The sequence below is a fragment of the Ictidomys tridecemlineatus genome, chromosome 4, assembly GCF_052094955.1.
Source record: "Ictidomys tridecemlineatus isolate mIctTri1 chromosome 4, mIctTri1.hap1, whole genome shotgun sequence".
Classification (NCBI taxonomy): Eukaryota; Metazoa; Chordata; class Mammalia; order Rodentia; family Sciuridae; genus Ictidomys; species Ictidomys tridecemlineatus.
Genome location: NC_135480.1, coordinates 209,219,103 through 209,242,116, shown reverse-complemented (window position 1 = coordinate 209,242,116; position 23,014 = coordinate 209,219,103). Strand labels below are relative to the sequence as shown.

Below are 23,014 nucleotides of genomic sequence, written 5' to 3'. Positions count from 1 at the left end.
AACCTGAGACCGTGAGACCAGGCCTGGAAGCAGGACGTCTCTCTGGCCCTGTGTTGGGGGAGGGCAGGCCTGTGGGAGGTGGGAGGTTCCTCGCAGGCCAGGACCAGCTGGCACAGAGCTGAGGAGGGACGCCCCCACGTCACCCTGGTCTTCCCAGCTGTAAATGGGGCCTCTGCTCCTGAGGACGGTGCCTGGGTGAGCAGAAGGCCTGATCGCAGAAGGGAAAGCCTCTGGAATCCTGTCCCTGTGGGCAGTGCCCACATACGTCCAACTGTGATGTTTGAGAGGTTAGAAAACACCAACTCTGCTACCCAAAGCATACGTTTCCATCACAGAAAACAGAGAGTGGGCAAGCCTCCTGAACAGGACTGCAGGGCCCCTTCCCTGAGGTGTAGACTCAGACCCACGTGCCAGCCTTGTTTGAAATCCAAGCTGGACACTGGAGCTGGTCCCCTGTTGGCAGTGGCTCTTCTGTCCATTGAAGTTTCCCTTCCTGGGGAACTAACTGCTTTAAAGTGACCAGCCAGGTGGCATCGGTGTGTCCCATGTTGTCCAGATCAGCACTGTAGACCAAGACATCTCCCTGCACAGCAAGCGGCCACGGAGCACACCTTGGTCCTGGAGCCCTGGCTGCCCACCCGAGCATGCTGGGGTAGAGGCTGCTGTGGCCGTGACAAGTGGGCCAGTCAGGGGAGCTGACCACCTGGTATCTGCCAACAGGTGCAGCGGGGCCTTCGTGGGCCAGAGATGCCAGGATCCTAACCCGTGCCTCAGCTCCCCCTGCAAGAACGCCGGGACGTGCCGTGTGGTGGACCGCGGTGGTGCTGCAGACTATGCCTGTATTTGCCCCCTGGGCTTCTCTGGGCCCCTCTGCCTGACGCCCCTGGACAACGCCTGCCTGTCCAGCCCCTGCCGGAACGGGGGCACCTGCGACCTGGTCACGCTCACAGAGTACAAGTGCCGCTGCCCCCCAGGCTGGTCAGGTGAGGACGGGGAGGTCTCAGGCCCTGCAGCAGGGACCCTCAGGCCAGGAGGGGACAGACACTGGCCTGCCCCACCATCCATGTGACTAGTGGTGTTCTGTGAAAGCCAGGCTGATGCTTGGCTGAGAGAGCTGGGCCTGTGATCCCCCAGTGACCCTGCCTTCCTAGCCCTGCAGCTGCCTGGTTTGGACTGTTCCACTCTGAGGCCCTGGCCACCTACCTGTCCCTACTTCTGGGAGCAAAAGGAGTGCTGACATCCAGCCCTGGCCATGCCCTCTCTTCCTGCTGGTGCCCTGAGCTTCCAGAGTCAGTTGTATATAGGCTGTGGGAGAAAATGGCCTCGAAGTCACCCCCCTACTTAGCAACTCTGTTCTTGGGTGGTCACTTGTCCTCCTAGGTCCTCTGGTCCCTTGTCCATAGAGAGATGGCCATGTCTTACAGCAGGTCCTGAGGGCTATGGTGATAATACTCCAGGAAGAGCCTATGAGCACCTAGGGAGGCCCTGGCTGCAGAGCTGGCTGGCCAGCTTAGCCTCCCACCTGCCTTGCTCCCCCAGGGAAATCATGCCAACAGGCTGACCCATGTGCCTCCAACCCCTGTGCCAATGGTGGCCAGTGTCTGCCCTTCGAGTCCTCGTACATCTGCGGCTGCCCGCCAGGCTTCCACGGCCCGACCTGCAGGCAAGACGTCAATGAGTGCAGCCAAAGCCCGGGGCTGTGCCGCCATGGGGGCACCTGCCACAACGAGGTTGGCTCCTACCGCTGCGTCTGCCGCGCCACCCACACTGGTCCCCACTGCGAGCTGCCCTATGTGCCCTGCAGCCCCTCACCCTGCCAGAATGGGGGCACCTGCCGCCCCACCGGGGACACCACCTACGAGTGTGCCTGCCTTCCAGGTAGGTCCTCTGGCCTCGCCGGCCCCTTGCCTGGATCCCACCTGCGTGAACCTGTGCTGCTGCTGTCGGGCCCAGGGTGCAGGAATGGAGGGAGTGTGGAGGGAGCCAGGGCTCCTGGGGGAGCCGAGGGAGGATGTTCAGAGAAGGCCAGCTGCAGAGAGCTGGATGGGCAGGGCTGGCGGGCTCCCTGGACTGAGGGCAGAGCAGAGGGCCATGGTCTGTGGAGGGAGCCCTGACGGTGCTGCGGGGCAGATTGGCCCCTTTGGAGGAAATTTGCATGGGGCTGGGGGCCAGATATGAAGCCAAGCAGTTAACCCCCCACCACGTTGACATCTCTCAGGCCATTTCTGCCCAGGGATGGGGTCTGATGTGAGCTGGGCAGCTGGGTGCATGGCCCCCAAGTTCCTTTGCTATCTAAACTCTGGGACATGAGCATCCTTCTCCAGGTGTTCCTCACCCTGGATCTCCCTGTGGCACCTGCCCCTGTCCTGAGCCATCCTGGGGTGCGGAGTATGAGTTGGCCTCCGCAGCCCTCACAGGCTGCCCTTGGTTTCTTGAGTTCCCTGGGGGGTGCAATCTCTAAGCTAAGGGGCTGGAGGGCAGGGCAGAGAGGGCCATGGCCCTGGTGGCCCTGTTATCTCCTGGGGGCGGGGACAGGCAAGCACAGCCTCCCTCATTTCTTCTGCAGTTCTCGTTTGAGTAAGTCTTGCTGCAGCTCTAAAAATAACAACAGTGACGCAGAGACTTGAAAACCTCATCTGTCGGGCTGAGGAGGTGGCTCAGGGGTGGAGTTTGCCTTAGCATGCATGAGACCCTGGGTTTCATCTCCCGTGCTGCCAGAAAAAGAAAAAAGCCTTTGATGCCCCCTCAGTTGACTGCTCCACGGCAGTTATGCACAAGTTGGGGAAAGTGCTTGGGGAGTGGTCATGGCATTTGGGTGCAAGGAGTGCCTGGGCCCTACTGACCTGGGGGTGACCCCAGTACTGCCCCGCCCCCCTGCAAAGGGGAAGCTTGCTGCTGCCCGCAGTCTGCAGAGCCAGCCCCAGGCCTCTGCATGCAGATGCTGGGCTTGTGCATTTCCTGAAGTCCTGAGCAAGCTTGGAGAGGTACATGCAGCCCCCTCCGTCGGCCTGCCAAGGCACACCCACCAGCTCGGTTCTCACTAGGTTGAGGGGCAAAGCCCTGGTGCCGAGTGGGCACCAGAGCTCTGGGTTCAGACCCTCCTTGGTGGCCGTGACCTCAGCTGGGACCCCACATCAGCTACAGGGTCAAGGAGTTGCCGTCTCGTGGGATGGCGGTGGTAAGGGGCCTTGTCAGAGGACAACTTGTGTGGAACCAGCAGACTCTCTTGGGCAGGGTGGGATGAGGACCTCCAGGTGTGCCCAATCGTTTCCTGGACACAGGGCAGCCTCTGGGTGCTGGGAGGTGGGTGGGAGGGAGGGAAGGGCTACTGAGGTTTGGCCAGAGTAGGTGGGTCTTAGAGGCCAGTGCACTGGGACCATGTTACCACTGTGATGAGGGGACTCTCACTGCCTAGTGTAGAGCTGGGCTGTGTTAGGATGGGGACAGGTGAGGGGTCCCTCTGAGGAACTGAGCCCTTGCTGTCCCAGACTGACTGTTCAGACTTGAGGCAGGCACTGCACCCAGGTTCCCCAAGGGGCTTGTATTCCCTTCTGTTGGCCAGGATCCCAGAGAGAGGTCACAGGTGCCCAAGGAGTCACAGGATGCTGTGGTCAGGACAGCAGCCAGAACCCTGCAAAGGCCTGGCTGGGATTTGGAGGTGCACTGGCCCTACCTGCCCCAGCTGGACCTGCCCGTCCCTCTAGGCTCTCCCTGGCCCCGTCTGACAGGAAGGATGCTGTGTGGGCAGAGGGCTGGTTGGGGTCCACGCGGGGACCTGCCTGCCTGCCCCCTTCTCCCCCAACAGTCTCCAGCACTGCCCAGGGTCAGGCCCTGCCCAGGACCTCCACCCACTTTAGACCAGGCCCTCCAAGTGCAGGGAGTCCTGCCACCCCCAGGGGGACCGGAACTCAGGCTCTGCTGCGACTTGGGGTGCTCTCCCCAAACCAACATCAGATTTGCAGCTTTTCTTAGCCTACAGGTTTTGCTCAGTGGCTAGTAGAATGGGGGTCCAGAGGGAGGAGCCTGAGGGCAGGAGGGGTTTGAAGGCATCCTAGGAGGTGTTAATTAGTAACTAGCCGCAAGTTTGGCTGTTGCCAGACGTCTTTCTGGGTTGATCATTGACCTAGCGGGAGTTGAGTGGATTAATAGCTAACTGATCCTCGGGAGGAGCCCCCCTCACCCTGTGGAGCCACGCCTGGCAGGCCAGCCCATCTCCATTCCTGGGAGGCCGAGGCCGCCTCTGTGCCCTGGGGCAGGACCATGTCTTGGCAGAGAAGGCCCACCTGGGTCCCATCCGCTCAGTCCTCATGTCGGAGACACCTGGCCCTAGGGTTGGCCCCTGCAACGGACAGTTTTTTGGTAGAGCCTCTGTTCAGCTGGTCATTCGGGTGATGACTCTCCGAGAGAAGCATGTTCCCTGTGGGCACCAGGCCTGGCCTGCTCACACTCCAGCAGACCCCAGGAGCCAGGCATGAGGGAGCCCAGCAGCTGGCCCCCGACAGGCTCAATCCTGCCCTCCGTCTACCACAGGCTTCACGGGTCAGAACTGCGAGGAGAATGTGGATGACTGTCCAGGAAACGGCTGCAAGAACGGGGGTGCCTGCGTGGACGGTGTGAACACCTACAACTGCCGCTGCCCACCAGAGTGGACAGGTGTGTACGTGGGAAAGTGGCCTGGGCGCGCAGGACCCACCCACTCAGCTGTGTGGGGGTGGAGGGAGGGCCCAGGTTGTCCTGGAAGGACCATGTGAGGGACAGCTACTGTGCCCAGGACCAGGGCCTGAGAACCCCACCCTGGGCTCAGTACAGAGGAGCATCAGCTGGTCTGATGGGTCCTTAGTGGCCTGTGTCCAGCGTTGGGTCCCCATGTTGAGCCAGGTTGAAGTCCGAGTTGGACACAGGGTTCCAGGGTGGACAGACACAGTCTCTGCCCTCAGAGCTCCTGTCTGGTGGGGTGATGGGTGAGGGTGGGGAATTGGGACGACAGCCCTCTGGTGGCAGGGTACAGGGAAGGCTGGGATCAGCCAGGAGGGCTCCCTGGACCCGTGGCTTTGTAGTCCTTCACCTGGAGAATGAGGAGCTCTGTGTGTGGCAGTCCAGGGTTGACAGTCCCCTGCCCACCTCTGCAGGCCAGTACTGCACAGAGGATGTGGACGAGTGCCAGCTCATGCCCACCGCCTGCCAGAATGGTGGCACCTGCCACAACACCCTCGGCGGCTACAACTGTGTGTGCGTCAATGGCTGGACGGGCGAGGACTGTGGCGAGAATATTGACGACTGTGCCAGTGCTGCCTGCTTCCACGGTGCCACCTGCCACGACCGCGTGGCCTCCTTCTACTGCGAGTGTCCCCACGGCCGCACTGGTGAGTGCTGTGGCCTTGCCTTCCCGAGCAACCTGAGTGTGGGCATCAAGGGCGTCACTGTGGGAGACCCCTTTCCGGGTATGGTGGCCTCCGATCCCAGCCAGGAGCCCAGCCCAGCTGACTACTGCTGCCCCACCAGGCCTGCTCTGCCACCTTAGCGACGCATGCATCAGCAACCCTTGCAATGAGGGCTCCAACTGTGACACCAACCCTGTCAATGGCAAGGCCATCTGCACCTGTCCCTCGGGATACACGGGACCAGCCTGCAGCCAGGATGTGGACGAATGTGCACTGGGTAGGTGTGGGCAGCTGGGCGAAGTGGCCAGCCCTGGAGGACACAGGTGGTGGGGGAGGCCAGGGCCTGCAGTGACCCCTCACCACCACCTCTCACCAGGTGCCAACCCCTGTGAGCACGCGGGCAAGTGCCTCAACACGCTGGGCTCCTTCGAGTGCCAGTGTCTGCAGGGCTACACAGGCCCCCGCTGCGAGATCGATGTCAACGAGTGCGTCTCGAACCCCTGTCAGAACGATGCCACCTGCCTGGACCAGATCGGGGAGTTCCAGTGCATCTGTATGCCCGGTGCGTCCTGCCAGCCACCCCCGCCCTGGAGCGCAGGGACCAGGAGCCCAGCCAAGGCTGGACAGCCTCAGGGGCAGCCTATGGGCACACTGGCCACACTTCCGCTTTCTTGGCTGGGGGACATTTGGGGAAACTGAGGCTAGGCTCACAGAGCAGCAGAGAGGGCCAAAGCCCAGTAGGTGGGTCAGCGCAGGGTCTGCAGGGGCACAGGTATGAGCACAGCCGGGGTGGGGTGCTGGGGCTGGAGCAGGGGGCTGAGGCAGTTTCTCCCACCCCCAGGCTATGAAGGCGTGTACTGCGAGGTCAACATGGATGAGTGTGCCAGCAGCCCATGCCTCCATGGTGGCCGCTGCCTGGACAAGATCAACGAGTTCGTGTGCGAGTGCCCCACAGGTAAGGTCCCCCAGGGCCCTGCATCCTGTTTGCCACAGCCGGGTGGCCTGCACCCAGGCCTAGGGCTGGCCCACAGGAACCATCCCGCTGTCCCGGGGGTTGAAGATGTAGGGGCTTCAGGCTGCTGGGAGGGGGTGTTTTTAGGTTGCCCCAGAGGGCAGGTCCAGGTGGAGCAGTGGGCTTCAGCCCTACCTTGCTGGGTATGCCGGGGTGTGGGGAGCTCCTTCCTGCTTGTGGGGTGCAGTTTCTTCCGCCTGGAGAGAAGGGGCTGAGAGCCCCAGTCATTCCTGGGCTAGGAGGGAGCCGCCTGCCCCCGCTGCCTCCCTGGCCCTTCCTCCCTGGCCCTTGCTGCAGAGCGCTGGGAGGCAGAGCAGGGGAGACACCCTGGAGGGAGCTTGGCAGGGTGTCTTGTCTGCCCTGGGGCACAGGGCCCTCTGGCCTCCTGAAATGCAAATCAGCCGTCCCAGACGCTGTAGTGTGGGAAGTTGCCATAGCAACCAGAGTGGGTTTGGGAAAAAGCCCCTCTGTCAGGCCGAGGCAGACACACGGGCCCTCACGGGGCTTTGCTCTGATCAGAGGGCCAGGGGCTCTGAAAGGTGCAGTGGGGAGCCTGGGGTCTGCCCAGCTGGGCACTGGCTGCTGGGCCCCAGGGAGGTGCCCACAGGGCCACAGACAGCACTGCCATGTGACCACCACTCCTGCCTGCCACAGGCTTCAGCGGGCACCTGTGCCAGTATGACGTGGACGAGTGTGCCAGCACACCCTGCAGGAACGGGGCCAGGTGCCTGGATGGGCCCAACACCTACACCTGTGTGTGCACGGAAGGTGCGGGCAAAGGGTGGGGCTGGACGGGGGGCCATGGGGCGGGATCAGGGACAGCTCTGTCTGGAGCCGTCTAGTCCAGGGACCAAGAGCACAGAGCTGCTCTGACCTCCCAAGGCGTGACCTGGCACCCTTCCCTGAGTGGCAGTGACCCTGGCTCTGGTCTGCGGCTTCTCAAGGTCCATCTAGGGAGTGGCTGGGCCTGAGCCCTCTTGTGCCCACTCTTCCTGTGACAGGCTACACAGGGACCCACTGCGAGGTGGACATAGATGAGTGTGACCCTGACCCCTGTCACTACGGCTCCTGCAAGGATGGCGTGGCCACCTTCACCTGCTTGTGCCAGCCGGGCTACACGGGCCACCACTGCGAGACCAACATTAACGAGTGCCACAGCCAGCCCTGTCGCCACGGTGGCACCTGTCAGGACCGCGACAATGCCTACTTCTGCTTCTGCCTTAAGGGGACCACAGGTACCTGGCCAGGCTGGGGTCGGGTGAGGGGGGCAAGGCAGGGGTCTCAAGCTGACCACATGCCCACTCCTCCTCCAGGACCCAACTGTGAGGTCAATCTGGACGACTGTGCCAGCAGCCCCTGTGACTCGGGCACCTGCTTAGATAAGATCGATGGCTACGAGTGTGCCTGTGAGCCAGGCTACACAGGTAGGGGTCCAGAGCAGAGGTGGTCGAGGCCGAGGACAGATGGACAGTCCAGGTCTGGGCGACTTTGGGGCTAGCTGGGACCTGAGGGCCAGAATGGCAGAGGTCAGCTGCCGTAGAGATCACACATCTGTCCCTGGTCAGTGCTGGCCCTGCTGCGAGAGAGTGGCCAGTGCGTGGGCATGTTCAGCCTCTGCCACGCACCATCTATCCTCAAGCAGATGCCTTGACCACTCTGGCCTCAGGTTCTCATCAGAGGGGACAGCAGCAGTGTCTGTGTCAGGGGCCACGGGGAAGCTGGTGGGAGCAGGTCCTGAGCACGGGCCCTGCAGCTGCTGTCATGTCCAGCTGTCTCCTGCACCTGGGAGGCCAGAGGAGGCGGTGTCCCCACTTGGCTGAGGGAGGAACTGAGGCCTGGGGGTCTGCCCCCTGAGGCCCTGGCCCTGGGAGGCGGGAGGCTCACAGCTGCTGCCCACAGGGAGCATGTGCAACGTCAACATCGACGAGTGTGCGGCGAACCCCTGCCACAACGGGGGCACCTGTGAGGACGGCATCAATGGGTTCACCTGCCACTGCCCCGAGGGCTACCACGACCCCACCTGTCTGTCCGAGGTCAACGAGTGTAACAGCAGCCCCTGCGTCCATGGGGTCTGCCGGGACAGCCTCAACGGGTATGGCCTTGGACGCTGTGTATAGAGCACTGGCTGGGCGGGGTGGCAGATGGCCCTGTGGGGGCAGGGCTCAAGGGCAGAAGTGACCCCAGAGCTCCAATGTGGGGCTGGGTCAGCCCCTGGTCTGCCTGGTAGTCCTGGCTGTGTGTCCTCGAGGGCCTGCTTAGAACACAGGCCTAAGGAGCCTCAAGACCCTCGTGTGTAGCTGCAGTGACACCTGGGATGTCCATGCTGCTCTTGCAGCCAGACAGTAATGGGCATCTCTGGCTGCGCATTCTGCACTGCAGAGGACTTGCTGCACTGGTCGCTGGCAAGAGGGGACCCCTGCCGCGGTCTCAGCCCTATTTTAAAGGACTCAGAGGGTCCACCTGGTCAGACCCCCCCTTCCATTGGTTCGCAACTGTGGTAGGGCCAGGAGGACCAGAGCCCAGGCCGATGCTGCCCAGGCCAGGCCTGACCGGCAGCATGGTGGCTCTACAGGTACAAGTGTGACTGTGAGCCTGGGTGGAGTGGGACAAACTGTGATATCAACACCAACGAGTGCGAGTCCAACCCCTGTGTCAATGGCGGCACCTGCAAAGACATGACCAGCGGCTATGTGTGTACGTGCCGGGAAGGCTTCAGTGGTGAGTGCCTGGCTGTCTCCTAGGGGTGAGGGCAGGCTGGCCAGGACAGACACACTGATTGCTGCCCAATCTGCAGGCCCCAACTGCCAGACCAACATCAACGAGTGTGCGTCCAACCCGTGCCTGAACCAGGGCACCTGCATCGATGACGTCGCTGGGTACAAGTGCAACTGCCTACTGCCCTACACAGGTGAGGTGGCACAGGCCTCAGTGCCAGCACTCCTGGGCTGGCGTCCACTCCTCAGCAGCATTCGGAAGACTCTGCTCCTGGCTGAGGGCCTGGCCTAGGAATGGAGATGCCAGACGAGCTAATGCAGAGCCTGAAGGTCCAGTTTAAGTCTGTCCCAGGTGTGTCACATGACTCACCTGCCCAGAGGCGAGCACCAGGAGCCCAGCCTGGACCTTTGGCTACCAGGGCCTCGTCCTTCAGTCTGCATGGGCCTCTGGGGCCGGCGGCCCTCCCCCGCATGCTGGGCCTGAGGGATTCCTTTGACGGTGGGTCTCTTTGTGTGAAGGGAACAAGGAGCTCTCTGTTCTGGCAGAGCAGAGGCAGGAGACATTTCCCCGGGTCTCTTAGCCCCTGCCTAGGCCTGGCCACAGGGATCATGGGAAATAGGCCCCCTGTGGCCGTGATGTGCAGCGCATTCGACAGGAAGGTCCGTAGTGGCAAGGGCCCTGTGGCTACCCCGGGGATGGGCAGAGGACACTGCCATGGGGACAGTTGGGCCCTAGGTGCCTTGGGAGGGCCTGCCTGGGATGGGTGGGGGTCCGTGACCGTGTTCCCATGACACTTGGTGGCCTGCGGCCAGAAGAGTGTTTTCTTTGACAAGAGCCAGGGGCCTGGATTTTGTCACCCTGTCGGTCAGTGAGGAAACTCTGAGCAGCTGGTGCACCCTGTGTCCCTTCTGGACCTGCTGCTCTGGGGCTGGTGGGAGGAGCCCTCTGGGCTGACTTGCTTCCGGTCTGCCCTCTTCCTGCTTCCCTTTGTACAATTGTCGGAAACTCTGGCTAAGTTCCTGCCGGCCCAGGTCACTGTGGAAACCGATAGAGAGGCCTGGAAAGTCACACCAGCACCCGGACACGGTGGGAGACGAGGAAGATAACGCTTCCTCGCTCCTGGGAGGCCAGCCCCAGAGCCATAAACAGGAAGGCTGCCGGGGAAGCCGGGAGTCACAGGCTGAGGCCCCGGCTGCACCCTAGGCTCCCTGACCAGTAGGGTGTGCTTGAGATTGCAGGGGCTCTGTCCCCTTCCAGAGCACAGGTGCAGAGCCTAGCCCTCTGTTCAGCCCTCCTGGACCCAGAGCTTGGCAGCTCCAGGGCTTCTTGTCTCCAGAAGACAGGGGGGCTGGGGCAGGTGCAGTGTCCCCACCAGGCTGTGGCCGCCTCTCCTAGACTTCTCTAGTGGTGGGTGCTGTGTGGGGCTAGGCCCATGGGGGCCGAGTGGTGAGCGTCTGCCTGGCTGGTCTGGGCATCTGGTCTGCATTCCGCCTACTTTTCCCCAGGTTCAGGGTCGGGGCTCAGCAGGGACACACTCCCTGTGGGATGACCCGTAGATTCCCTAACTGAGGTGCTGCAGGGCTGGGCTCCTGGGTCTCACCCGTGTCTCTCCCCAGGAGCCACATGTGAGGGGGTGCTGGCCCCGTGTGCCCCCAGCCCCTGCAGAAACAGTGGGGTGTGCAGGGAGTCGGAGGACTACGAGAGCTTTTTCTGCGTCTGCCCAGTGGGCTGGCAGGGTGAGGCTGGCTGTCCAGACTGGGGGGTGGGCAGGGAGGACGAGAGAGCAGGTGCACCATCTTAGGAGATGAGCTCGTGTCAGGGGGCTCTAGAACTGGCCTGGAGGGCCCTTCCCATCCTGGGTTTCTGCATGCTTCTCTGGCCAAGTCAGGGGACCGAGGACAGTCCTGAGGGGCTGGGACCAGCTGAGGTGAAGGCCTGGGCTGGAGCTTCAGCTGGCTGACAGCCTCTTCCGCCCCCTGCAGGGCAGACCTGTGAGATTGATGTCAATGAGTGCGTGAAGAGCCCCTGCCGCCATGGCGCGTCCTGCCAGAACACCAACGGTAGCTACCGCTGCCTCTGCCAGGCAGGCTACACAGGGCGCAACTGTGAGAGTGACATCGATGACTGCCGGCCGAGTGAGTGGCCAGGCGGCGCTCTGCATCTCTGGGATGGTCTCAGGCATCTCTCCCACCAGGCGGGCATGGGCAGGGAGCCCCTGGGGGTCAGAGGGGAGAACACTGTGCTGGTCAGTGCCCAGCCAGGTGGCATTGGCTGTCAGGACCCCAGAGCCATCCACTTGGTCCGCCTGCTGTGGCTCATCAGGGAGTCCAGGTCAGGGGCTGGGGGACAGGCTAGGGAGGTAGTCACTGCCTCCTGGTACCACAGTGGGCCTCTACCTGCTAACCAGACTGGCCCTGCTCAGACCTCCCTGCTGAGGTAGGGGCACCAGGCTCAGGGCTTGGCCCTCCCTGCTGCGGACTTGGTCCTTGGCAGGCCCCCAAGGTGCAGGCTCCAGGCCTCCCCAGCCTAGCCTCATAGAAAGCTGGGGTTTAGAGAAGCAGGGTTCTGCCTGGTGCCTCCCTTGATTGGCTGAGTATGGAGGGGAGATCACCCCTCCTCCCTGCCCTGGAGCCTGAGGTCAGGGGACCCTCAGAAGGGCCGGACTCAGCCTGAGTCCAGGGGGCACCCAGCAGTTCACCTCCACCCCCCTCAGCAAGCCTGCCCGCAGGCCTAGTCGCCCTGCAGCGTGGGTTGGTGCCCACCCTTCAGGCTGACCCTCCTGTCCCCTCCCAGACCCATGTCACAATGGTGGCTCCTGCACAGACGGCGTCAACACAGCCTTCTGCGACTGCCTGCCTGGCTTCCAGGGTGCCTTTTGTGAGGAGGACATCAACGAGTGCGCCAGCAACCCCTGCCACCACGGGGCCAACTGCACGGACTGCGTGGACAGCTACACCTGCACCTGCCCCGCGGGCTTCAATGGCATCCACTGTGAGAACAACACGCCCGACTGCACAGAGAGGTGCGTGCCTGCCGCCAGGGTGGCCCTGTCTGTGGCCTCTCCAGCCGCCACCGTGGGGACTGGCCTGGGGCGGGCCGGGGAAGTGCCGTGGAAGTGCAGTGTCTGGCAGCCCAGCACACTGGCAGCTGTCTGCCCAGGACGAGGGGCACTCAGCTCTAATGGACTCGAGTCCAGTCTTTTCTTTGTAGTGCTGGGACTTGAACCCGGGGCCCCACCTAGGCTCATAAACACTACCACCGAGCTGTGACCCCAGCTCCAATACTGTGTTCTCTTCAGAGGGTCATCGTGACCTCCTGTGACTTAGTCAGGAACCCTCTTAGTTTATCCAGAAGAACTAGGGTGTCTCCTGTCCAACCAGAATGTCAGAACCATCTCGATTCCCTTTGGCCTTGGTTGCCAGGAAGCCCAGTCCCTGGTTTGTGACAGGACAGTTTCCCATGTTAGATGCAGACTGGTTTCTATTACTTTAACCACCACATACCTGTGGGTGCTGTAAGGTGTCTCAGCATGTGTCGTAGAAAAGGCCCAGGAAGGAGGGGAGCTGCTCGTGGGTGGCCCCTTCTCGGTGGGGACATGTACACACTCACCTCCCCACCTCCCTTAGCTCCTGCTTCAACGGCGGCACTTGTGTGGATGGCATCAATGCCTTCACCTGCTTGTGCCCTCCCGGCTTCACGGGTAGCTACTGTCAGCATGACATTAACGAGTGTGATTCACGGCCCTGCCTGCACGGCGGCACCTGCCAGGACAGCTACGGCACCTACAAGTGCACCTGCCCGCAGGGTTACACTGGCCTCAACTGCCAGGTGAGCGGGGGGGGGGGGGGGGGGGCGCCAGGCATGGGGTTTGCACTGCCAGTAGGAGGCCCCTTCCACATCCCGTAGGATCCTTGGAGCCGGGGTGGAATGAGATGATCTGGAGGCCAGCCTTGTGCTCTATGGCCCAACCTTGTGTTCTGTGGGCATCAGGCTTGAGTGTTCAATACTCATTTTCATGGACCACCCATTACCTGCAGCTCTGGGGCCTTGAGAGCAAGACAGACTGGCCCCAGTGCCAGGCTGCTCCCAGGCTGCCTGCACCCTGTGGAATGGGGTCACAGCTCCCCTCAGCACGGGGTCCTTTGGCTGAAGTGATTGCTGGCAGGGATGGGGGAGTGGCAGGATAGAGCCCTAATCAGAGCTGGTGGCGTGGGCGGGCGGGGGGTGGTGAGCATGCTGACCCCGCCTGCCCCCAGGACCTTGTGCGCTGGTGTGACTCCTCTCCCTGCAAGAATGGAGGCAAGTGCTGGCAGACCAATACCCTGTATCGCTGTGAGTGCCGCAGTGGCTGGACTGGCCTCTACTGCGACGTGCCCAGTGTCTCCTGTGAGGTGGCCGCACAGCAGCGAGGTAACCGGCAGGCCCTGGGTGGTCCCCGCAGTCCTGAGGGAGGAGCTGCCTCACCTCACTCCCGCCCACCACCCCCTGCAGGGGTCAAGGTCTCCCACCTGTGCCAGCACGGAGGACTGTGTGTGGATGCAGGCAACACCCACCACTGCCGCTGCCAGGCGGGGTACACCGGCAGCTACTGTGAGGATGAGGTGGACGAATGCTCGCCCAGCCCCTGCCAGAACGGGGCCACCTGCACCGACTATCTGGGCGGTTACTCCTGCAAGGTGACAGTCGGGCCAGGAGCCATATGTGGGCTCAGCAGAGGAGGAGGAGGGAGAATGTGCTGGGCGGTGGGTCGGGTGTCCCTGCCCACCCCTCTGTTGTGCCTGGGCTCAGCTGGCACCTCCCTGAGGCCCTCCTGTCTAACCTATGAGACTAGGCCTCATCCCACCTTCAGCAAAGCCTCCTGCTTATGAGATCCCTGCATGGTCCTGAGGTCCCTGAGGCTTCCCTGGTCAGGAGGGCCGCTTGATTGCTGTCAGCCTACATGGCGGGGTGGGGAGCGCCAAGCTGAGCACCCCCTCGAGCTGCCTCCCCGCCCCTGTTCTTCTCCCTGCAGTGCATGGCGGGCTACCACGGGGCCAACTGCTCTGAGGAGATCAACGAGTGCCTGTCCCACCCCTGCCAGAACGGGGGCACCTGCATTGACCTCACTAACACCTACAAGTGCTCCTGCCCCCGGGGAACACAGGGTAAGGCTGCACCCCAGGGCCGGGGCCAGGGTTCTCACCAGGGGAGAGTTGGGATGGTGTGTCCTACAACCAGCACATGACTCCACTCTGCCTTGTGGGCCTGGGTGGGTGCAGAGCTGGCAGGAAAGGATCCAGAAGGGTGTCCCAGCAGGAAGTGTGGGGTCTGACCTTTGCTGTCCCATCATGCCTTTCCTGAGCATCCTGGTGGTCCAGTACTGACCACCTGCTGCCTCAGGACAGACAGGCCGGGCAGCCCTGTGGCCCCAGCCCTGATCACTGCACCCTGCAGGTGTGCACTGTGAGATCAATGTGGACGACTGCAGCCCCCCTCTAGACCCTGCCTCCCGGAGCCCCAGGTGCTTCAACAATGGCACCTGCGTCGACCAGGTGGGCGGCTACAGCTGCACCTGTCCACCCGGCTTTGTGGGTGAGCGGTGTGAGGGCGACGTCAATGAGTGCCTGTCCAACCCCTGTGATGCACGTGGCACCCAGAACTGTGTGCAGCGTGTCAACGACTTCCACTGCGAGTGCCGCCCCGGCCACACTGGTAGGTCTAGGGGCCGGGTGTGGCATGGGGCGGGGCAGCAGGGGGTGGGGCCAGGGGCATGGGGCGGGGCTAACCCTCATACTCCTTTCATCCCCAGGGCGTCGCTGTGAGTCTGTCATCAATGGATGCAAGGGTAAGCCCTGCAAGAACGGGGGCACTTGCAATGTGGCATCCAACACTGCCCGTGGGTTCATCTGCAAGTGCCCAGCGGTAGGTATAGCCACACAGCGAACTGGAGGCCGGCCTGCCCTCTGGCCATGCAGCCCTGAAGCAGCCTCTGGCAGGCCTCCCTCACTCAGCAGGGCCTCAGGGTGGAGCTGGGCCTCACTAGTTGCATTTTTGTTTGGCAGTGCTGGGGCTGAATCCAGGGCTGAGGCCAGTGCTCTGCCGCTGGGCCACAGCCTCCAGCCCCCATTTGTCAGATTCTCATAACTTTACTTTGGGAGCAGCTTTAGCTTTTCAGGTTGTAGGGCAGAGTGCAGAGCTGGCCCTCCCCGCCCTCAGCACCTGGCACAGCCTCCCAGCACTATTGCTGGTCACTGACTCGGTCCACAGGTAGCTCTGGGTTGCCCTGGGTATTAGGCTGTGTATAATGACAGATATCTGCCAGCACTGTGTCACACGCATTTCCTGGGGTGCCACCTCCCTGTCACCCCCTCTGCCTCCCACACCAGTGACCCCTGGCCTTCTCCCTGAGAAGTGTGCTTTTGGGGCTTTGATGCTGGGCAGGGCCACGACCCCGCTTCCAGGTAGGGGATGCGGCTGGCCCTGACCCCTGCGTTGCCTCTTTCCTCAGGGCTTTGAGGGTGCCACCTGCGAGAATGACGCCCGCACCTGTGGCACGCTGCGCTGCCTCCATGGGGGCACATGCATCTCTGGCCCACGCAGCCCCACCTGCCTGTGCCTGGCGCCCTTCACGGGCCCCGAGTGCCAGTTCCCAGCCAGCAGCCCCTGCTTGAGCGGCAACCCCTGCTACAACCAGGGCAGCTGTGAGCCCACATCCGAGAGCCCCTTCTACCGCTGCCTGTGCCCCCCCAAGTTCAACGGGCTCCTGTGCCACATCCTCGACTACAGCTTTGGGGGTGGTGCTGGGCGTGACATCCCCCCGCCGCAGATCGAGGAGGCTTGCGAGCTGCCGGAGTGCCAGGCGGACGCAGGCAACAAGGTCTGCAGCCTGCAGTGTAACAACCATGCCTGTGGCTGGGACGGGGGCGACTGCTCCCTCAACTTCAACGACCCCTGGAAGAACTGCACGCAGTCCCTGCAGTGCTGGAAGTACTTCAGCGACGGCCGCTGCGACAGCCAGTGCAACTCGGCCGGCTGCCTCTTCGACGGCTTCGACTGCCAGCACGCAGAAGGCCAATGCAAGTAAGATGGGGCCTCCCCGGGGCCGGGGACAGGGCAGGGTAGGGGAGGAAGGACACAGGCCAGCACTGGAAGTGGTGGGTGGCTGGGGGACACAGGGGGACCCAGCTGGGAGGTGGCCTGAGCCCCGTGTGCCTGCAGCCCCCTGTATGACCAGTACTGCAAAGACCACTTCAGCGACGGGCACTGCGACCAGGGCTGCAACAGTGCCGAGTGCGAGTGGGACGGGCTGGACTGTGCGGAGCACGTCCCCGAGCGGCTGGCCGCCGGCACACTGGTGCTGGTGGTGCTGCTGCCACCCCAGCAGCTGCGCAACCATTCTCTGCACTTCCTGCGGGAGCTCAGCCGTGTGCTGCACACCAATGTGGTCTTCAAGCGGGATGCGCAAGGCCACCAGATGATCTTCCCCTACTACGGCCACGAGGAGGAGCTGCGCAAACACCCCATCAAGCGTGCTGCGGGCTGGGCGGCACCTGGTTCCCTGCTCGGCCAGGCCACTGCCTCCCTGCTCCCCGGCAGCAGCAGGCGCCAGCGCAGGGAGCTGGACCCCATGGACATCCGGGGGTGAGTGAGCCCTGGTCCACGTGGTCTGTTCCCTAGTACCTCCCTGTCCTCCATCCAGTTCCACCTGCTCGGCATCAGCTGCCTGGGGCAGGCAGTACCACCCGCTTTGTGATAAAAGTGGGCAGGCCTGAGTGTCCAGGGCCTGTGCAGCCAGGGAACAGAGGTGGTGTGACTGACAAGGCCCTGGCCTCTATGGCCACATCTCCCCCAGCACCCCCACCCTCCCTGGTGCCTTCAGCTTCACGCCTTTGCCCAGATGGTGGGCCTGGGGTTCAGATGTGCACCAGGATTGGGGACTGAGCTGACTGAAGCTCCAGGGTCCCCCGGGGGGCTGGCACACCTACTCTGGAGAAGACCCAACTGTCATTGGGGCCCCTTTTCTATCCTGAAAAGAGTCAGGGCTTGGAGCTTGGGCAGGGGTGCTGTGGCTGGCCCTGAAGGCTGAGGAGCTGAGCGCTATGGGAGGGCGTAGGCCTGTGGACACTGCAGCCACCTTGGGGGTCCAGAAGTACTAGCTGAGCAAGTTCATCACCCACGTCCTACACCTAGGGGTCCCACTCTCCTGCCATCATCTCCTGTTTGACCCTGGACCAGGGTGGTGGCACCTTGGTGTGCCCAACCCCAAGTTTCATGGTCCTTTTGCTGGTGGGAAACAGCCAGGAAGGCCAGACGCACATCACACAGAGGCCTGTTAGGTCCTAGTGTCCAGGCTGGGTGTGGCCCCGCCCTTGTCAGGTTCTGAACCTGCCCCCCTGCCCTCTACTCTGCATCCCTGTACTCTGCAGTGCCTGGACACAGCTCCCAGGAGGGGCATGGACTCCTGAATAAGGGAAGTGGGTGCTCATGGCACAGAGGGAGCCCCAGGGGCTGTGGGGGTGCTGGGAGAGCGCCCTGAGGGGCTCCGTAATGAGTGCTTGTGTCCTGTATGGGGTCACTGGACGGGCCACGCACTTCCGGGTTGCTGCTGTCAGACTGCCTCTTGTGTCAGGATGGCAGTGAGGGGCCAGGGCTGACCCTGGGCAGTGTGCTGGGCGGGCGCTGGTGGCGGGTTCTGGTCCCAGCCTGGCGGTGTGTCCCAGGTCTATCGTCTACCTGGAGATCGACAACCGGCAGTGCATGCAGTCCTCCTCCCAGTGCTTCCAGAGTGCCACCGATGTGGCTGCCTTCCTGGGGGCGCTGGCCTCGCTGGGCAGCCTCAATATCCCCTACAAGATCGATGCGGTACAGAGTGAGTGTGGCCCCCGCCCCAGCCAACGGGAACAGGTTGCCTATGGGGGAGGGTCCCCTGGGAGAAGCCAGAGCTGCCCATCCCCCTGTCCCCCGCCCTAGTGGCCTGCTCCCCATGCCACCCGTGGGAGTGTCCTGCCATCTGAAGTGCAGGAGAGAATTCTCTGGATGGCCTGCCTTCCCTACCCTTGGCAACAGCTGTTGGAGGAGCTGCCAGGGGACCAGCCCACCCAGGGGAAAGTGGGAGCCTTTCTCTCCCCACCCCTCCTCCTGTTTTTTCTTTGTTGGGTATTATTTCAAAATCATTACAGCTTTTTTTTTTAAAGAGAGAGAGAGGGAGCGAGTGAAGAATTGATCGGTGTCATGTGAAGTGTTGAAGTTTGTATCTTGAAAATCCCCCTAAATCCTTTGTCTTAACAGCTCAATGCGAGTGCGGCGATTTGAAGTTGGTTAATCCTTCTCCCTGAAAGGGGAAAAAGTGAAAGCCGTCTCCAGACGGAGTCGGCTGGTGCAGGAGAGAATTTAGCAATAGTTTGCAATTCTGATTAATCGCGTAGAAAATGACCTTATTTTGGGGGGCGGGATGGTGGAGAGCAGGTGAGCAGGCTCCCGGCCACTGGCCCGCTGCATAGCCACGCTGACGTCCGGGCGCCTGCCCGCGGCCCCTGCCCGCAGGTGAGACTGTGGAGCCGCCGCCGCCTGCTCAGCTGCACCTCATGTATGTGGCCGCGGCCGCCTTCGTGCTGCTCTTCTTCGTGGGCTGCGGGGTCCTGCTGTCCCGCAAGCGCCGGCGGCAGCATGGCCAGCTCTGGTTCCCCGAGGGCTTCAAGGTGTCCGAGGCCAGCAAGAAGAAGCGGCGGGAGCCCCTTGGCGAGGACTCCGTGGGCCTCAAGTGAGTGGAGGCAGCCTGCCTCTGGGGGTGGGCAGACAGGTGTCCTCTGGGGGCTCTGCTTGAGCCATGGCCGAAGGCGGCTCCCTGGGAGCCCGCTCAGCCTCGCCTTCCACCCACCCAGGCCTCTGAAGAATGCCTCTGACGGCGCCCTCATGGACGAGAGCCAGAATGAGTGGGGGGACGAGGGCCTGGAGACCAAGAAGTTCCGGGTGAGTCCAGTGGGTCCAGGCCTCCCCCAGTGGCTGGCTGACTCTAGGGCCGACCTGAGGGTGTGGCTCTCTGCTCCTCCTCAACTTAGTTCGAGGAACCTGTGGTTCTTCCTGACCTGGATGACCAGACAGACCACCGACAGTGGACCCAGCAGCACTTGGACGCTGCAGACCTACGCATGTCCGCCATGGCACCCACACCACCCCAGGGAGAGGTTGATGCCGATTGCATGGATGTCAATGTCCGGGGGCCCGGTAAGGCCACCTGAGCCCTGGCCCTGGGGCTAGGTGTGGGATGTGGGAGATGGCGCTCCAGCCAGGGCCCCTGCAGCCTGCCTGCCCTCCCTCAGCCACTGCTCCCCTCCCAGCGCACATGCTGGGAGGCCATGGAGGGTGGGATCCTTCCTTGAACCGGCCACCCTGAGCCCTCCCTCCCATTGCTTCCTGTGAGACATTCAGAGTCCAGGTTCTAACTGCAGACTTGTCTTTTTTCGGGGGGTTTGGTGAGGGGTCTTGGACAGGTCAAGGAGCAGCACCGTGTCCCCACCGCTTACCAGCAAGTTGGCAGTGGGGCTTGCGCTGTGTCCTTAAGGAGCACAGGGTGGCTTCTGCAGTGCCCTGGCTGTCCCCGGGGCATGGCTGTGTGTGCAGGGCCATGGTGCACTGGTCAGCAAGTCCACAAGGCTGCCCCTTGAACTCAGGGCTGAGGCTGGCCATGCAGGACTGAACCCCGGCCCTCTCTGCCCTCAATGCAGATGGCTTCACCCCGCTCATGATCGCCTCCTGCAGTGGAGGCGGCCTGGAGACAGGCAACAGTGAGGAGGAGGAGGACGCCCCAGCCGTCATCTCCGACTTCATCTACCAGGGCGCCAGCCTGCACAACCAGACCGACCGCACAGGCGAGACCGCCCTGCACCTGGCTGCCCGATACTCGCGCTCTGATGCTGCCAAGCGCCTGCTGGAGGCCAGCGCAGACGCCAACATCCAGGACAACATGGGGCGTACCCCACTGCATGCGGCCGTTTCTGCTGATGCACAGGGCGTCTTCCAGGTAGGCAGCAGCTGCTCCTGTGCTGCCTCAGGGCTGCCACAGCTAGGCCCCGGGGGGGGGGGGGGGGGGGGGGCGCGAGGGCGCCTGGGAGCCCTGATCTGGCTGTAGCTGAAGCTGTCAGCTGGAATCTCCCCCAAGCTGTGAGCGCCCCAGGAGGCGTGCTCAGGGAGAGCACCAAACCCCACTCTGTCCTCTGTGGGAAGCTGCTGGTGGTGCCCAGCTAGAGGCCTGGGGGCTGCAGGTGTGGAAGGGCCTCCCTACCCCCACCCAAGACAGCCTGGGCTCAGGGTCAGGGTGGGCTCAAGGTCCTAGTCCCAGCACTGCTGCCCTCCTCACCCTGCCTTTCTTTTAAGCTGTGGCTGTAGGCGTAGCCCCTGGTGGTGAGAAGAGAGCTTAGAGGCTGTGCTGGCCCAGTTACCCTCTGTCCTTGCCAGGGAGCCTGGGGCAAGGGTGGGTTTAGGGTCTTTTGGGAGCTCCCCCACAGAGGCTTCCTGCAGGCTGCCATCTGCTACCCATCCCCTGGTTGGAACCTGCAGCAACTCAGATGGGGCATAAGCCAGACATCTTCATGAAACTTGCCGCTCGATGATTTCTTAACTCAAATGGAAATAAAGAATTGAGATTAGCCTTAAGAGGAAAATGGAAGGAAGCCCAGGGGCAGGTCCCGACCATGCCCAGCGTGTGCCTCTCCAAGTGGCCCCTCTGCAGGCAGAGACTGGGACTCTCAGGAGCACTGCTGGGGCCTACGCAGTGGGCCAGGTTGCTTAGCCCTGTCCACTCACCAGTAGATGGGGACCACCCTTCCTGCCTCCTCTGAGTCTGGGCAAGGTGGTGTTTTGAGGGCTGCCCACCCTACCACTGGGGGTCTAGACAAACACAGCCTGGCTCAGTGGTTCTGAATATGGTATAGTATGTGAGCCAGAGTTCATGACCCTCTGCACCCCTGTGGCTGGGCAAGGCAAGGACCCCTCTATTTTGGGGCATGGAAGGATTAAACGAGGCTATACATGGTTGTGATGAGCACCCGTGTCACTGAGGGGCTCAGTCCACCTCAAGTACAGCTTTACACTGTCCCATGGTTCTAGGACCATTCAGGTCCAGGGGTGGCCTTGTTGACTCTGGGAGGGTAGCTGGCCCTGGTCTAGGCATCGGTCCCTAGCCAGAGACATCAGGCTCATGTTTGTGTGCCCCTGCTTGAATCCTCCCTTGTGTCCAGATCCTGATCCGGAACCGAGCCACAGACCTGGATGCCCGCATGCATGACGGCACGACTCCCTTGATCCTAGCTGCCCGCCTGGCTGTGGAGGGCATGCTGGAGGATCTCATCAACTCTCACGCGGACGTCAACGCCGTGGATGACCTGGGTAGGCCAGGCTGCAGCTCAGCTGCCTGGACAGGGCAGGGCCACTGCCTAGGCTGCTCCTGACTCTCTCTGTCTGCTCCCCCAGGCAAGTCGGCCCTGCACTGGGCTGCTGCTGTGAACAACGTGGATGCCGCCGTTGTGCTCCTAAAGAATGGGGCCAACAAGGACATGCAGAACAACAAGGTGAGACGAGAGCTGGTCTCAGGGCTGTAGTGGGAACTCCTGGCACAGGCGTACAGCCGCCCAGCAGGAACCAGCACGTGGCTACTCTCCTGACTTCCTCCCATGTCGGGGTGGTGCTGCAGCAAACTAGGGGGTCCTGCCCTGCATGGGGGAGGTGCTGCTATGAGCCTCTGTCAGCGCTACCTGGGCCTCACCTCTGCTGTCATGGAGGCATGGTGACACCAGTGCAGCTGAGGGGTTGAGGTGGGTGGCTCTGTGCCTGGCCAGGCTTCTAGGTGCAGAGGTGGCCCCACCCACTGCCCTGAGGCTGGGGAGACAGTGCTGCGCAGGCCTGGATTTTCCTCCCTGCTGCAGCCCAACTGTCTCCCGGGACTCCTCAGTTGTCTGCTGACTATGTTTGGGTTCCTCTGGGCCCTTGGGCATAAAGAGCAGAGCCTCTGCCTCCCGTGCCCTGACTCCAGGTGACCCCAGCTACATCTCAAGCCAGGGCCTCTCTTGGATGAGGGAGTCACAGCAGGCGTCAGGCACCAGGGAATGCTTCAGACCCAGGTGCTCCCAGTCCAGGGTGGGTAGCATGATCTGGTCTGTCCCATGGGAGGAACAGAACCCCAGAGAATGAGGGACTGGCTGCTGGGCACCAGGCCTTGGGCCCCTTTTCACTCCCTGCACAGCAGCCTCTCAGGCAAATGGCTCATCCACTGGGCAGAGTAGGCCAGGAAAGAGCTGAGATGCCAGGGCTGACAGTCCCTCTGGAGAGGAAGCTCCTTACCTAGGCCACGGATGCACTTCAGGGACCCCAAGCCAATCACTGCAGTATCTCACATCTGCAGGTGTAGAGGAGGGAGACTGGGCCCACAGTTTATTAGATTTTTAGTGGGGTTGTGACCCCACTGTGCAGATGAAGGCCTACGTATTTAGGAGTAGAGGACCCCACAGACCCTCTCTGGGTGGGTGCCAGATGACATGTCATCTAAGGTTTTAGAAAAGAATCAGTGTGGGGAGCCACTCTGAATGACCGACGCCTTCCATCCTGAAGCAAGAGGCTCTGGCCGGTCACTACATTTTGTGGTGACTTGGGCATTGTCCCAGCCCAGGAAGTAGAAGGCGTGTCTTGAGGAGCTACGCTCACCTATTCCTTTTTGATACTACCCCTTTGTCCTGTTTGGGATAGAATGTTCCATGGAAATGCCCTTTGTGTGTCCCCTTCTCTTGCTCTGCCTTTGGGTGGGCCTCCCTAGATGTCAGTCAACCAGGCAGACACAAAGCCCCCTGACACCTGACCCCTTGCCTCATTTGAATGGCTTCTCCCCAATAAAAGGGTCAGCAATCAGGGCAGGTCATGGTATGGTGCTGGCAGGAGT

General features: G+C 62.2%; 1 protein-coding gene across 4 annotated transcripts in view; it reads left to right on the top strand.

The window, feature by feature from the left end:
- Positions 1-23,014, top strand: part of Notch1 (notch receptor 1) — a 43,952-nt gene that overhangs the window by 17,744 nt on the left and 3,194 nt on the right. Inside the window, exons 3-33 of one of the 4 annotated variants that reach the window (XM_078048685.1) lie at positions 721-983; positions 1,540-1,878; positions 4,531-4,653; positions 5,130-5,363; positions 5,503-5,658; positions 5,758-5,943; positions 6,223-6,336; positions 7,048-7,161; positions 7,395-7,628; positions 7,707-7,817; positions 8,293-8,485; positions 8,966-9,111; positions 9,188-9,301; positions 10,725-10,844; positions 11,091-11,243; positions 11,902-12,130; positions 12,735-12,936; positions 13,365-13,518; positions 13,600-13,784; positions 14,120-14,252; positions 14,542-14,799; positions 14,897-15,009; positions 15,596-16,167; positions 16,306-16,728; positions 17,808-17,956; positions 18,631-18,847; positions 18,969-19,056; positions 19,146-19,311; positions 19,812-20,107; positions 21,324-21,471; positions 21,556-21,653. In XM_078048685.1, coding sequence (XP_077904811.1) covers positions 721-983; positions 1,540-1,878; positions 4,531-4,653; positions 5,130-5,363; positions 5,503-5,658; positions 5,758-5,943; positions 6,223-6,336; positions 7,048-7,161; positions 7,395-7,628; positions 7,707-7,817; positions 8,293-8,485; positions 8,966-9,111; positions 9,188-9,301; positions 10,725-10,844; positions 11,091-11,243; positions 11,902-12,130; positions 12,735-12,936; positions 13,365-13,518; positions 13,600-13,784; positions 14,120-14,252; positions 14,542-14,799; positions 14,897-15,009; positions 15,596-16,167; positions 16,306-16,728; positions 17,808-17,956; positions 18,631-18,847; positions 18,969-19,056; positions 19,146-19,311; positions 19,812-20,107; positions 21,324-21,471; positions 21,556-21,653 — 6,031 coding nt within the window. Of the gene's footprint in view, positions 1-720; positions 984-1,539; positions 1,879-4,236; positions 4,360-4,530; positions 4,654-5,129; positions 5,364-5,502; positions 5,659-5,757; positions 5,944-6,222; positions 6,337-7,047; positions 7,162-7,394; positions 7,629-7,706; positions 7,818-8,292; positions 8,486-8,965; positions 9,112-9,187; positions 9,302-10,724; positions 10,845-11,090; positions 11,244-11,901; positions 12,131-12,734; positions 12,937-13,364; positions 13,519-13,599; positions 13,785-14,119; positions 14,253-14,541; positions 14,800-14,896; positions 15,010-15,595; positions 16,168-16,305; positions 16,729-17,807; positions 17,957-18,630; positions 18,848-18,968; positions 19,057-19,145; positions 19,312-19,811; positions 20,108-21,323; positions 21,472-21,555; positions 21,654-23,014 lie in introns of those variants that run through there. The other 3 variants (XM_078048686.1, XM_078048687.1, XM_078048688.1) reach the window with 3 other exon arrangements.